This window comes from Lampetra planeri, chromosome 6 (genome assembly GCF_965212315.1).
Source record: "Lampetra planeri chromosome 6, kcLamPlan1.2.h2, whole genome shotgun sequence".
NCBI lineage: Eukaryota > Metazoa > Chordata > Hyperoartia > Petromyzontiformes > Petromyzontidae > Lampetra > Lampetra planeri.
The window spans coordinates 1,175,235-1,190,642 of record NC_136112.1 but is presented as its reverse complement, the minus strand read 5'-3'; the positions used below and the strand labels follow the sequence as shown (position 1 = coordinate 1,190,642).

Below are 15,408 nucleotides of genomic sequence, written 5' to 3'. Positions count from 1 at the left end.
CCCCCGCCCCCCGTTGCTGCGAGGCACGAGCTTGGTCGACGCTTCGCGACCCCTGCCGCGCAGAGCGATCATCAGTCGAGCGGCGACTCGTTGCGCGCGACCGGTCGCGCGGTGACACCGCCAACGCGGCCGGCGTCGTGACGTCACCGCGCACCCGCGGCCCAGCGGTCACGTGACGCGCGTGCTGCCATTTCCGTGTTTTGGGTACGGGGAGAGACAAGCGGGGAGAGAGACACGAGGAGAGAGACACGGGGAGGGACACACCAGGGAGAGACACACGAGGGAGAGACACACGAGAGAGACACACGAGAGAGACACACGAGGGAGGGGGGCGTGTTGTTGACACGGCCGAGATGTCGGCCCCATCACTCGGCGAGCAGCAGCAGCAGCATCGCGGCTCCTGCACGCGGGGGGGGCCTCGTGCTGCGAGGGTACCAGCTGGAGGGGGTCGAGTGGCTGAGGCGCTGCCGCGAGGGGCAGCACGGGGCCATCCTGGCGGACGAGATGGGGCTGGGCAAGACGTGCCAGACCATCGCCTTCTTGCTTTCACTCGTGCGTCGCGACCGCGTCGACCGCCCGTTCCTCATCCTCGCGCCGCTCTCCGTGACGCACAACTGGCAGGACGAGATGAAGAGGATGTGCCAGCCGGCAGGCCGCCACGACGAGGAGGAGGAGGAGGGGGGAGGTCGCGACGACGACGACGAGGGGAAGCAGCAGCAGGAGGAGGAGGAGGATGAGGAGATCTCCATAATCGTGTACTTGGGGGACATCGAGAAACGGGGCAAGCTGCAGGAGAAGATCAAATCGGGAGCGTTCCACATCCTGCTCACCACCTACGAGCTGTGCCTCAAGGACGCGGCCTTCCTCGGCAGCCTGCCGTGGTCCGTCCTGGTGGTGGACGAGGGCCACCGCCTCAAGTCTCAGAGCTCGCTGCTGCACCAGGCGCTGCTCGAGTTCGACATCGGGCAGCGCGTCCTCCTCACGGGCACGCCCGTCCAGAACAACCTGGCGGAGCTCTACTCCCTGCTCAGCTTCGTGTCGGCGGGCACCTTCGCGCCCGAGGGCCTGCGGGCCTTCGTGCAGCGCTTCGCGGGCGTCGGCAGCGACCCCGAGCGCGCCTCGGAGCTGGGCGACCTCCTGGGCCCCTTCGTGCTGCGCCGCCTCAAGACGGAGGTGGCGGCCGAGCTGCCCGCGAAAACGGAGCTGGTGCTCTACCACGGCGTGTCGGCGCTGCAGAAGCAGTACTACCGCGCCATCCTGTCGCGCGACCTCGACGCCCTGGAGGACCCCACGACGGGCGCGCGCGTCAGGCTCATGAACATCCTCATGCAGCTGCGCAAGTGCGTCGACCACCCCTACCTGTTCAACGGCGCCGAGCCCGAGCCCTTCGTGGAGGGCGAGCACCTGGTGAGCGCCAGCGGCAAGCTGCTGGCGCTCGACCGCATCCTGGCGCTGCTGCGCCGCGAGGGCCACCGCGCGCTCATCTTCTCGCAGATGACGCGCATGCTCGACATCCTGCAGGACTTCCTCGAGTTTCGCGGCTACAGCTACGAGCGCCTGGACGGCTCCGTGCGCGGCGAGGAGCGACACCTCGCCATCAAGTCGTTCGGCCAGAAGGACATCTTCGTCTTCCTGCTGAGCACGCGCGCCGGCGGGGTCGGCCTGAACCTCACGGCCGCCGACACGGTCGTCTTCGTGGACAGCGACTTCAACCCGCAGAACGACGCGCAGGCGGCCGCGCGGGCCCACCGCATCGGGCAGACGCGGCCGGTGAAGGTGATCCGGCTCATCGGGCGCAGCACCGTGGAGGAGGTCATATACCGGCGGGCGGAGGCCAAGCTGCGGCTCACGCACGCCGTGACGGCGCAGATGAGGGAGGACAGCGATTCCAACGACATGAAGGACGAGTCTCCGAAGCAGCTGTCGGAAATCCTGCTGGCCGGCCTCGGGACGCTGATGGAGTCGGACGAGGGCTCCTCCGTGGAGATGGACCTACAGGCCATTCTGGGAGAGAGCCGCGACGGGTGCTGGGTGATCGAGGAGCCGCCCGCGGAAGGCGTGGACGCTCCTCCACGGAGGGGCGCGCTCCGCCGGCAGACGGAAGACGACCGGCGCATTCTGGAGAGCGCGGATTACTTGAGGGCGCCCGCCAGCTCGTCCGACCTCACCGCCCTGTCGCTGCTGCGTCAGGATATGAACAGCCGGGCGGGCGGCGCCGGGGGTTCGTCGCAGAGTTCGGCGGCGCTGGCCCTGCCCGTCCGGCCCGAGCGGTTGCCGCTCACGGAGGAAGAGCGAGCCAAGAGGAAGGAGCGGCGCCGGCAGCTGGACAGGGAGCGTGACCGCGCCCTGGCCGCGAAGAGGGCCCGCATGGACGTGGAGCGTCAGCGCAAGAAGCTGGCGCTCTGGAAGGAGGCCGGCTACGAGTCGCTCAACGTGGCGCTGCGCGGGGAAGGCGCCGCGTCGGACGACGCGAGCGGAAGCGACGAAGACGTCGAGGGTGGCGCTTCGGACGAGGAGGAGGACGAAGAGGGGGAGGGGGGGCAGATCCGCTACGTCCTGGGCGACGTGACGCTGCCCGACGCCCCCGCGGGGCGCAATGCCATCGTGGTGCACTGCGTGGACAACTCGGGCCGCTGGGGCCACGGGGGCCTCTTCTCCGCGCTCGACAAGAGGTCGACGCAGCCCAAGCGCTGCTACGCGCGTGCCGGCAAGATGGGAGACCTGGCGCTCGGGGACGCGCACCTCATTCCCGTGGACGACCGCGTGAGCCGCGCCGGCGGCGTCGACACGCTGGCCCTCGTCGTGGCCCAGAGCCGCGATCCGAACAACGTCCTGTCGGGGATCTCGCTGGCGGCCCTGGAGACGGGCCTCAGGCGCGTGCGGCGAGCGGCACGCAGGCTCCGCGCCGGCGTCCACCTGCCGAGGATCGGGCACGCGACGCCGGGCTTCAACTGGTACGCCACAGAGAGGCTCGTCCGCAAGCACCTTGTGTCGCGCGGCGTGCCCACGTACATCTACTACCACCCGAGGAGGACTCGCCAAGGGGCTGCTGCGTCCACCGCCCGGCCTTCCTCCGCGCCCAAACCCGCGGCCTCCGCCTCATCCGCGGCCTCCGTGGCCTCCACGACTTCTGTGGCATCCGCCCAAACGGCGGCGCAATCTGCGGCCACCCACAAGCCGGGCCCCAGCGTATCCGCCTGCATCAAACCGGCTTCAGCTGCCGCCCTCTCTCCATCCTCTTCATCATCCTCCTCCTCGTCGAGCCGTCCTCCTCCTCCGTCGTCGTCGTCGTCGTCACCGTCTCTCGCGGCCGGTCCCGGCGACCCGAACGCGGCCGGTTCACCGTCGGGGCAGTCGGACTCCTGGTCGCTGGGGTTCCCGGACTTCATGTCGGGGGTGCGCGCGCGCTTCCTCGGGCTCCCCGAGGCGGAGGCGGCGCGCCTCGCCCGCTACCTCGTCACGTTCGACGGCGACGTGAGCGCCGGCGTGGACGCCGACACCACGCACCTGGTGACGGCGGGCCGGGAGCCCGGCTCCGGCGACGCCGAGACGCTGCGGGAGGCGGTGCGCCGGCGGCCCGACCTCACCGTGGTGACGGCCGCGTGGCTCCGGGCCTGCTTCTCCGCTCGCGAGAAGCTGCCCTGCGCTCCGTTCGTCGTTGACGTTTAAACGCGGCGGCTGCGCCCGCTGCCGCCGCTCGCGCTGCGTGAGGGTGTTTCTGCTGTCGCGCCGCGCAGCTCTCGCGATGGGTCTTCTGGTCGTGCCGCGCGTTGTTCGGCACGACGTTCCCTTCCATTCCTGAGGGGGTGGCGAGATGTTAACTACCTCGCCTGGTACACAGGAGGTCGTGGGTTCGATCCTGTCCCTGACGCCTGCTGTACATTTGGAGTTTGCGTGTCTCTCTCTCCCCGTGGTCTCATGGATTTTTCTCCGGGTCTTTTGGATTTTCTCTCCACATTTAGAATCAACGTCACGCGTTTCGAGTATTCGGCTGCAATACATTTCCACCTGATAAGCTAATTCGTGAAGCTATGATTTGTGATAGCCAGGTCGCTTCTGAAAAAGAGCTACCCAGCTCTGGGGGCCTTAGCTGGTAGAATAAAAAAATAGTTCAGCGTTACAGTTTATTTATAAAAGCTCCCGGCCCTTGGAGCGAAACGGCGGACATCGTGCCGAGCGACGCGCGGTGTGACCTGAACACACGCGCGGTGAGCGCCATGGATCGTTTTTTGCTGTTAACCCCCCCCCCCCACCACCATCGACGTGCTGGTCGGACCTCGCGTCGATAGCCGAAGATATTTTATTTTACATTCAGAAGGGGGCAGCCAGCCAGCGGTGCATCACCCTGTGTCTGAGAACGCCCCCCCCCCCCCCGCGGAAAACGACGTGATAGAACTACTTCTGAGCTGACTGCAGTCGGCCTCTCGAAGCCACGCTCGGCAGCAAACCTTTTTCATGCCCCATGCAGAGGATCGAATGCCAAAATAGATTTAATTTGTTTTAATTCTCACAGCAGGACTTAAGCTAATATAAGCGACGAATCTAATTACATGGACTCCTCTGTCATCATGGGAGCTCCTTTGCTGTACCAAAATATAAGAATAGGTTTTCCCCTTTTTTATGGCAAAAAAATAAGTGTTTAAAATGTTAGAACACCAAACTGAAACCTTTTAAACGGAATCATGTCTGCATTAACCACAATACTTGTGGTCAGAATGCAAACAAAAACATACTATGATAATATATTGGCATTGTCCTTGAAACTGATTGGTCCACACCAGAGACGCCAAAAGGTGGTGTTTGACCAGAGGCCTTTTGGCGTCCTCTGGTCGAACACCGAGACTCGGCTCAAAAGAAAGCTGTCCCTGGTGTAGACCCACTGCGTGAACGTGGCGGCGTCTTGTTCCGTGTGAGCGAGTTGAACCCCCTCGAGCTCCCAGGTAGCTTGGTGGTTGTGTTGACCCCTTACCCCTCCCCCGTGCTGTGATTACCAATCATCCGGTGCGTGCGGCAAGTAAGCGAATTAGCTTGTGAATGGAAGATGAGATTTGTAATTGCCTAGTGCTGCACTTAGATATCAATATAGACCCATAGAGGTGCATAGAAAGCCATTTAGATGATCTCAGGCTCATAGAGATACATAGATTGCGAGAGATACATGGAGACCCGAAGAGATGCATTAAAGACGAGCCACAGGAGTGAGATTGTGGCCATGCCACCCACACTTTGGCCCACGCAGTCAACACCACTGTGGTCTACGCACCCTCAACGCAGGAGGAACAGCCGCACCACGCAAACTTTCTCCCTGCTGAAGCCCTCTCGTCATCCTGACAGCAGCAGCAGCAGCCAGACCTCGACATTGGCACTTAGCTCGTGAACCTATCGCCCGCCACTCACAATGGGTGAAATAATTTGGCTGTCGCCTGATGAAGCTGGTTGTAATTACTGGCGAAACGTCGTACTCAGATTGTAAATGTTGTGGCTTGGCTCTCCAACACACCGGCGTGCTGTACTAGTGACGAATTGGCACGTTCTGTTTACGTGACAACCCTTACTAGTTGGCTGTGTCGGGTGGTGGCGGGTTTCACGACACAGTTATATATTTACGGGATCTAACCCAACAAAAACCTCGATTGTCAGATAATTTCAGTTTACATTTGGCGTCATTCTGCTGACGATCGCCAGAATTGCTGTGCTTTTGTATTTCACACACTCAGTAACATTCTTAACTATTAGTACTGTACTGTAGTAATGTATCTGTTTTTTTTATCTCATTGTCAAAGCTAATACACTACAGTACACGGACGGCAAAGTGGTAAATAAATACGGATAAAACATTTGTTTGAGTCGTACACATCTGGCACGTGACAATGCTACTCTTGAGTCTTGCTTGGACCACTTAAAATGATCTACTGCATGCGCTATGAAGAAGGGCCATTGCCCGAAACGTCGCCTACTTTATTGATGACTACATTTTTTGGTACCTACTGCTTTAATACACCAAGCCCAGAGGAGGTTTGCACGCTTCCAAGAGGGCCTCCGACGAGGGAGACGGAGCGCAGGCGATGGATGACGACTCCACGACGCGGGAGGAGGAGGAGGAGGCCGCCATCCAGCAGCGGATAGATCGCGACGACGAGGGCCACTGAAGGCGCCGCGAGCGAACAGAGGAGGAGGAGGAGGGAGCGGAGAGGCACGAAGACGTATCCGTGGCGCCGCGCGCGAGCGTCACTGACGCAGGGGAAGGTCGCGGAATTCCAACGAAGGGGAAACATCGTCGCGTGATTTGTCGTTCTCGAGGTGCCCCCGCCAGCGTGGCTTTGAAGATGTGGGGGGGGGGGGGCGGCGCAGGGCGCAACCGCGGATTTGAAGACGTTCGGAGACGTCGTCCCCCCCCCCCCTCTCTTTATTTTTAATGGAAATGTACAACTTTATTAACAAGAACATCAACACTCCTTCTGCTCCACCACCACCTCCACTACCTCCTCCACCACCTCCTCCTCCACTACCTCTTCCACCACCACCTCCTGCTCCCCCACCACCTCCTCCACCACCTCCTCCACCACCACCTCCTCCACTACCTCCACTACCTCCTCCTCCACTACCTCCTCCACCACTACCTCCTCCACCACCTCCTCCTCCACTACCACCTCCTCCACTACCTCCTCCACTACCTCCACTACCACCTCCTCCACTACCTCCTCCACCACCACTACCTCCACCACCACTACCTCCTCCACCACCACCTCCTCCACTACCTCCTCCACCACTACCTCCTCCACCACCTCCTCCTCCACTACCACCTCCTCCACTACCTCTTCCACTTCCTCCACTACCACCTCCTCCACTACCTCCTCCACCACCACCACCTCCTCCACTACCTCCTCCACTACCTCCTCCTCCACTACCTCCTCCACCACTACCTCCTCCACCACCTCCTGCTCCCCCACCACCTCCTCCACTACCTCCTCCACTACCTCCTCCACCACTACCTCCTCCACCACCTCCTGCTCCCCCACCACCTCCTCCACTACCTCCTCCACTTCCTCCACTACCACCTCCTCCACTACCTCCTCCACCACCACTACCTCCACCACCACCTCCTCCTCCACCACCTCCTCCACTACCTCCACTACCTCCTCCACCACCACCTCCTCCTCCACTACCTCCTCCACCACCTCCTCCACCACCTCCTCCACTACCTCCACTACCTCCTCCACCACCACCACCTCCTCCACTACCTCCTCCACCACCTCCTCCACTACCTCCACTACCTCCTCCACCACCTCCTCCACTACCTCCTCCACTACCTCCTGCTCCCCCACCTCCTCCTCCCCAACCACCTCCTCCTCCCCCTCTTATTTTGGAGGACAAAAGGATTTTGTGTGCCGTCTGTCCGTCGCAACTGTTTTTTTAAGCGAAGAGGCACAGGCATTGTTTGACTTCCAAGTTTCCAAACGGGTGAGGTTATCCGGCACGGGGAAAAAGAACGCTCGTGCGTGGAATGAGGGGGGCTTGCGTGCGTGTGTTTGCGTGCGTGTGTGTGTGTTTGCGTGCGTGCGTGTGTGTGTTTGCGTGTGTGTGTTTGCGTGTGTGTGTGTGTTGTGGTGGTGATGACGATGGCGAAGAAGAAGTGGGCTAATTTTATATACATTTGACATTGTAAGATTAAAATCTCTGCAATGTTTACTCAACTCGGTCAAATGCAGTCGCGATTAAATTCAGCCCCGCACGTGTGTTGTTGGGGCGTCATCGTCATCCTTCCTCAGCCAGGGTCGATCCACTGCTGGACGAAGGCCTCCTCCCCTATCCCCCGCAGCAGCCGACAAACCCGCCCCGTAATAATCCACACGGAGCGATCCGCTTCCATCGCTCCGTGGCCGTGGACGCGCAGCCCGGGCGCTCTCCCGTGTCCCCGAGTGGCGCTCGGGCAGAGTCAATGTGACACGTGGCGGCTGTCATTGTCCGCCATCTGTGCTGGGAGAGATCCGGGGGGGGGGGGGTTGTGGGGGGCTGGGGGGGCTGTCAGCCCCCTCCCCGGGGGCTGTCCCCCCCCCCACCCCCTCTGCTAATTGAGCGACAGAGCGAGCGAGAAGAGTGAGTGGCGCAGGCAGACGGCGGGTTAATGGTTGTAAGGGACGAACTCTAAATCAATCTCGCATCATCATTACAATCAGCATCTGCAGCAGCAGCATCAACAGTGGCAGCGTTATGAACAACAACATCATCATCATCATCATCGCCGTGTTGTGTAATTGTAGAGCATCAGTATCTACGCCCCGGCGTTAGCGTAGTCCGATATCGATTTATCATTAGCGTGGTCATTGACTGGTAATTGTCAGTACGCATCATCCTCGTCATCATCGTCGCCATCATCCTCGTCGTCGTCATCATCCTCGTCATCATCGTCGCCATCATCCTCGTCATCATCGTCGTCATCATCCTCGTCATCATCATCCTCGTCATCATTGTCATCATCCTCGTCGTCGTCATCATCCTCGTCATCATCATCCTCGTCATCATCGTCGTCATCCTCGTCGTCGTCATCATCCTCGTCGTCGTCGTCGTCGCTCACACGAGGTACCCGCGTGGACTCGCGCGGCCTCCACCACGCAAGAGCGCACATCACGTCGAGCAGGCGAGTGAGTGGGCGAGTGAGTGAGCGAGTGGGTGAGGGAGTGGGTGAGCGAGTGGGCGAGCGGGTGAGGGAGTGGGTGAGCGAGCGGGTGAGGGAGTGGGTGAGCGAGCGGGTGAGGGAGTGGGTGAGCGAGCGGGTGAGCGAGTGGGTGAGCGAGTGGGTGAGGGAGTGGGTGAGTGAGTGGGCGAGTGAGTGGGCGAGTGAGTGGGTGAGCAAGCGAGTGAGTGGGCGAGTGAACGGGCGAGTGAGTGGGTGAGTGAGTGGGTGGGTGAGTGGGCGAGTGAGTGGGCGAGTGGGTGAGGGAGTGGGTGAGCGAGTGGGTGAGGGAGTGGGTGAGTGAGTGGGCGAGTGAGTGGGTGAGTGAGTGGGTGAGCAAGCGAGTGAGTGGGTGAGTGAGTGGGTGAGTGAGTGGGCGAGTGAGTGGGTGAGTGAGTGGGCGAGTGAGTGGGCGAGTGAGTGGGTGAGTGAGTGGGCGAGTGAGTGGGCGAGTGAGTGGGCGAGTGCTCAAAATGCCCCCCCCCCCCAATATATTGCTATAAAATAGATTTCTGTTTATATGATTGTGGTTATGGTTGTACTTTATTAATCCCTAATCTCTGCCATTACAATGAAACAAGACAAGGTAAAAAAAAACAGAGCAATGTAATACAATACACTATTAGACGTTATTGTAAAAAATAAATAAAAGTCCATCCTAGGTGTGAGTGAATTGTTTTATATTTTAGGCAGGAAATTCGTTTTCAAATTTAGATTTTTTTTCTGGGTGGGGGGACCCCCAGACCCCCTGGAAGATTTGGTCCCCCCCAATGTTGACTCCATGGCTACGGCCTTGCCGTGATGCACTGGATGGCTCGCCCACGTGGACACGACATCGGATTCTGTTCGTGCTTCTGCTGCTGGCGATCACGATTCTGATGCGTCTACTCCTGTTACGGATGCACGTGGAACTTCTTTCGCACCCTACGTAGCCCACCGTGCTAATCGGAGGTCCGGGTGCTGCTGCTGCTGCTGCAACGACCACTGTGGCGATTTCCACTTCTGATGGAGCTCCTGCTGATGGTGGTTCTGCTGACGCTAATTAACTTACGGCTGCTACTGCTACTGATGATGACAATGATGATCAAGCTGTTGCTCCTGACGGTGACAAAGCTCCTGCTGCTGATGATGAAGTTACTGATCCTGCTGCTGCTGCCTGTTCTCTGCTAAACGCGTAACCGCACTGGGCAGTGCCTCCAACTGTGGATCTCTTTGTGAGCGCACGTGGCGGGGGTCATGACCTCTGCGTTTTTGGGGAGGGGTGGGGGGGGATGGTGGTGAGTGGGGAGCGGTAGTGTAGCGGTCAGCGCGCTGCGCTTCGAACCCGGCGACCCGAGTTCGATTCACGCTCAAGGCGACCACCAACACCGGTGACGATTATCTGAACCGGTCCTGGGCCTCCCCTAGGTCGACTAAGCCTCGAATGAGTAACTGGTGAGGTGTGTAAGCATCGCCGCTGGGGAGACAAATGCGGCCTGGCGTGGTGCTGCTCATCCCCCCCCCCCATAGTGTGCCGTGCCGGCTTTCATAGGTGCTACTCGCTAACAGCACTTGCCCCAACAGTCTGGTAAAGGCTATACGGGGGATCTTTGCCTTTGGTGGTGGTGGTGGGGGGGGGCAGTGCCTGTGGTGAGGTTTCCGCTCGCCACCCTCTGGGGGTTCGTGGGACGCGAACTCGCCAGTGACCTCGCGTCAGCTGGACGCGTGGGTCGCACGGTTCATAAAACACAGCGACCTCTTCCCCCCTCCCATCGCCCCCCTCCCTCCCCTCCCTCCCATCCCTCCCTCCCATCCGTCCCCCCCTCCCATTCTCCCCTCCTTCCCATTCTCCCCTTCCTCCCATTCGCCAATCCCTCCCATCCCTCCCATCCCCCCTCCCATTCTCCCCTCCCATTCTCCCCTCCCTCCCATTCTCCCCTCCCTCCCCTCCCTCCCATTCTCCCCTCCCTCCCATTCTCCCCTCCCTCCCCTCCCTCCCATTCTCCCCTCCCTCCCATTCTCCCCTCCCTCCCCTCCCATTCTCCCCTCCCTCCCCTCCCTCCCATTCTCCCCTCCCTCCCATCCTTCCCTCCCTCCCATTCGCCAATCCCTCTAATCCCTCCCCACCACACTCCTATCCTCTCATCCCTTCCCATCCCTCCAATCCCTCCCTGCGTGGTGGCGGTGGAGGAGTGGGGGGCCGAGGAGAGGGGTTTGGGGGGCGGGGTGATCGCGAGGGGCGGGGCACGCTGGGGGTCTGGGCTCCTGGGCGAGCCCCCCTCCAGCCCCGCCCCCCTCGCCCAGCCCCGCCCCTCCCACGGCGTGTCGGCTCTCGCTGTAATGTGATTGTCTGGGCCGATCTCTGCGCTGAGTTATTTCGCTAAATCGATACCGCATCTCGTTCGCATTGATTTACGCTCCTCAAAGGGGCCCCGCGCACTCTCACGAGCGGGGCCACGAGAGGCTTCCACCCTTGGCCTATTATCCCGGTATTCGAGTAACCGATCACGCGATACCGATTCGCGTCGGTTCGATTAATCGACCGATAGCACGGACAACCGATTATTCCAATAACCGATCACGCGCTACCAATTACCCTCGGTGCGATTAATCGACCGATAGCACGGACATCACGATTATTCCAATAACCGATCACGCGCTATCGATGATCGGTTCGATGTGCTCGACGAATCACACGGACCATTCGATTATTCGAGCAGCTGATTGTCGATTATCGGTTCAACGACTCGACAAATAACGCGAATATCCGATTACTGGATCAAAGGAATTACTCTACCGATTATCAGTTCGATTAATCGACGAGTAGTGTTGTAAGGATCAGTATATATTGGGGGGGGGGGGGGTGGTGGTTTAATGCCATCATCATTCTAATCAATCCAAAGTTCCAGTTGTCGTGAGTTTTGTTTTCGCCTAGGGGACCCCTCCTCCAGACAACCCTGGTGGCAGCTGCCTCTGTGCGGCACAAGTGGACATTGATCTCGTCAGTTCGGGGTCATGTTTGCTGTTGGTTATTCCAACTAAGCAATCGTAGGGTAAGTTTAACACTTAGTAGCAGGCTTTCGCGACCAGTATCATCCGTAATAGAGGATTTTTGAATTAATTTGATGACGCTAGTTGTGATTACTGGCGAAACGTCGTACTCAGTTTGTAAACGTTGTGGCTTGGCTCCCCAACACACCGGTGTGCTGTACTAGTGACGAATTGTCCACGTTCTGTTTACGTGACAAACCTTACTAGTTGGCTGTGTCGGGTGGTGGCGGGTTTAACGACACAATTATTAAGTTACGCGATCTAACCCAAAAACACCTCTGTTATGTAGGGAAAGTTGTTCGCACGCTGCGTCACGAACTCGGCAACCCGAGTTCGATTCCCGCTCACGGCCAACATCAGCGACAGATTTCTGCACCGGTCCTGGGACTCCTCTAGGTAGACTCAGCCTCAAAACATCGCCACTCGGGCGACAAAGGCGGACGGGCGTGGTGCTGGCCACCCACTCCCTCGTGTGCCGTGCCGGCCTTCATAGCTGCTACTCGCTAACAGCACTTGCCCCAACAGTCTGTGCAGGCTATTGGGGGCATCTTTGTCTTTGTGTATGTAGGTGTCTGTGTGTGTGTGAGTTGGAAATTAGGGGAGCGGTGGCGCAGTGGTTAGCGCACCGCGCTACGAACTCGGCGACCCGAGTTTGAATCTTTGTTCACGGTCAACACCGGTGACGATTATCTGAACCGGTCCCGGGTCTCGCCTAGGTCGACTCGGTCTAAAACGAGTGCCGGGTACGGTGTGCAAACATCGCCACTGGGGAGACAAAGGTGGCCGGGCGTTGTGTTGGCCACCCACCCCCTCGTGTGCCGTTCCGACCTTCATAAGTGCTCGCTAACAGCACTTGCCCCAAAAGTATGTTTAGCCTCTACGGGGGATCTTTATCTTTGTGTGTGGAGGAGTGTTAATGTGTGCGTGTGGGTTGGAATGTTTATGTTTGAATGTGCGTATGTCGGTAGGGGTGTTCTCACGTGTGTGGGTAGAGCGTGGCTGTGTGTGTTTATGTGGGTACGTGTGTAGAATGTGTCTGTGTGTGTGTTTACCTGGGTACGTGTGTAGAATGTGTCTGTGTGTGTGTGTGTTTATGTGGGTACGTGTGTAGAATGTGTCTGTGTGTGTGTGTTTATGTGGGTACGTGTGTAGAATGTGTCTGTGTGTGGTAAGCAGTGGTTGTTCTTTGTGCGTGTTAGTGTAAGGGTGAGTGTACCGCATGGGTGCGAGTACGTGTGTGTATGTGTGTGTGTATGTGTGTATGTGTGAGTGTGTGTATGCGTGAATGTGTGTGTGTGTTTATGTGTGAGTGTGTGTATGTGTGTATGTGTGAGTGTGTGTATGTGTGAGTGTGTGTATGCGTGAATGTGTGTATGTGTTTATGTGTGTATGTGTGAGTGTGTGTATGCGTGAATGTGTGTATGTGTTTATGTGTGAGTGTGTGTATGTGTGTGTGTATGTGTGTATGTGTGAGTGTGTGTATGCGTGAATGTGTGTATGTGTGTATGTGTGAGTGTGTGTCTATGTGTGTGTGTGTGTATGTGTGAGTGTGTGTATGTGTGTATGTGTGTATGTGTGTGTGTATGTGTGTATGTGTGTATGTGTGTATGTGTGTATGTGTGAGTGTGTGTGTATGTGTGTATGTGTGAGTGTGTGTGTATGTGTGTATGTGTGAGTGTATGTGTGTATGTGTGTATGTGTGAGTGTGTGTGTATGTGTGTATGTGTGAGTGTGTGTGTATGTGTGTATGTGTGAGTGTGTGTATGTGTGTGTGTGAGTGTGAGTGTGTGTATGTGTGTATGTGTGTATGTGCGTTGGCTGGGTCATGTAGCCCGCATGCCCAGCCACCGCATGCCTAAACAGCTTTTGTTCGGCCGGATCGAGGGGGCTAAACGGGCGCGGCACGGGCTAGAGAAGAGATGGAGTGATGTGGTACAGGAGGACGTGGAGCTGAGTGGACTTGCCGATGACTGGTACCAGCGGTGTCAAGATCGGCCTCAGTGGAGGAGGCTCGTGAAGGACGCTACTGGGCAGTTGGAGGCAGTCGCCCTCCTACAACAACGGAGGGCGGAGGAGCGACGCTCACAACAACGAGCGGAGCGCCGGGTGGCTAAAGCACAGCAAGTTGGCACAGTAGGGGGCACAGGTGGTGCATCAGCCAGTCATCTCGGTCATCTCGGTCAGTCGACCCGTGGCACCTGGGTCTGCCCCGTGACCTCCTGCCAGTGGGCGTTCGACACTTCACGTGGCCTCAGGGAGGGTGCACATGGCCTGGCACAAGCGTCGTGGTGACGTCACCGCCACTTAGTGGCGAATGGCGGTTGTTGTTGTTGTTGTGTATGTGTGAGTGTGTGAGTGTGTGTATGTGTGTATGTGTGAGTGTGTGTATGTGTGAGTGTGTGAGTGTGTGTATGTGTGTATGTGTGAGTGTGTGTATGTGTGTATGTGTGTATGTGTGAGTGTGTGTATGTGTGTATGTGTGAGTGTGTGTATGTGTGTATGTGTGTATGTGTGAGTGTATGTGTGTATGTGTGTATGTGTGAGTGTATGTGTGTATGTGTGAGTGTGTGTATGTGTGTGTGTATGTGTGTATGTGTATGTGTGTATGTGTGAGTGTGTGTGTGTATGTGTGAATGTGTGTGTGTATGTGTGAGTGTGTATGTGTGTATGTGTGAGTGTGTGAGTGTGTGTATGTGTGTATGTGTGAGTGTGTGTATGTGTGAGTGTGCGTGTGTGGGGAGCGGTAGTATAGCGGTTAGCGTGCCGCGCTACAAACCCGGCGACCCGAGTTTGATTCCTGCTCACGGCCAACACCGGTGACGATGATCTGTACTGGTCCTGGGCCTCCCCTCGGTCGACTCAGCCTCAAATGAGTACCGAGTGCGGTGTGTAAACATCGCCACTGGGGAGACAAAGGCGGCCGGGTGGGGTGTTGGCCACCAGCTGCTCGCTAACAACAGCACTTGCTCCAAACGTCTATGGAGGCTATACGGGGGATCTTTGTCTTGGAGACTGGTGCGTGGGTGAACGGGTGTTTTAGTGCAAGGGGAGCGGTGGCGCAGTGGTTAGCGCGGTGCGCTCACGAACCCGACGACCCGAGTTCGATTTCCGCTTACGGCCACCGCCGGTGACGATGATCTTAATCCCCTCTGAGTCGAGTACTGCGCCTGGTGCGGTGGGTGTGTAACCATCAGCACTGGGGAGACAAAGGCGGTCGGGCGTGCTGTTGGCCACCGACCCACCCCCTCGTGTGCCGTACGGGCCTTCATCGGTGCTGTTTGCCAACAGCGCTTCCCCCAACAGTCTGTGGAAGGATGCACGGGGGATCTTTGTCGTTAGAGAGTTAATCAGAGATGAGTACGGTAATGAGAGAGTGTAAATCATACAGATGAGTTGCTGCTGCTGCTGCTGCTGCTGCGTTGGCAGAGGTTCTCCAAGCACAATGAACAATAACGAAACTTAACACATTCGTCAATAGCCTCGTGTTTCCTTGAAGTGGGAAAAAATATCTATATAAATGGCGACGTTTCGGCCAATGACCCTGTTTCATAGCACCTCAACAGAGAGGCGGGAGAGATCCGAGTGGCTCGTTGGAGGCCGCACGCACGCGTGCTCATCGTGGTTCGGTAATCATAGACCGGAAATCACAGATCAGTAAATCAGAGGTGGGTAATTGGCGTCGTGAGACGCGAGTGATGGAGTCC

General features: G+C 58.1%; 1 protein-coding gene across 1 annotated transcript; it reads left to right on the top strand.

Annotated features, from left to right (window-relative positions):
* The first annotated feature begins 257 nt into the window (after positions 1–257).
* CHD1L (chromodomain helicase DNA binding protein 1 like) lies at positions 258–5,839 on the top strand. Its single transcript, XM_078595195.1, has one exon. It carries the CDS (start codon positions 505–507, stop codon positions 3,667–3,669), a length of 3,165 nt encoding a protein of 1,054 aa, XP_078451321.1. The 5' UTR covers positions 258–504; the 3' UTR covers positions 3,670–5,839.
* Positions 5,840–15,408: the final 9,569 nt, after the last annotated feature.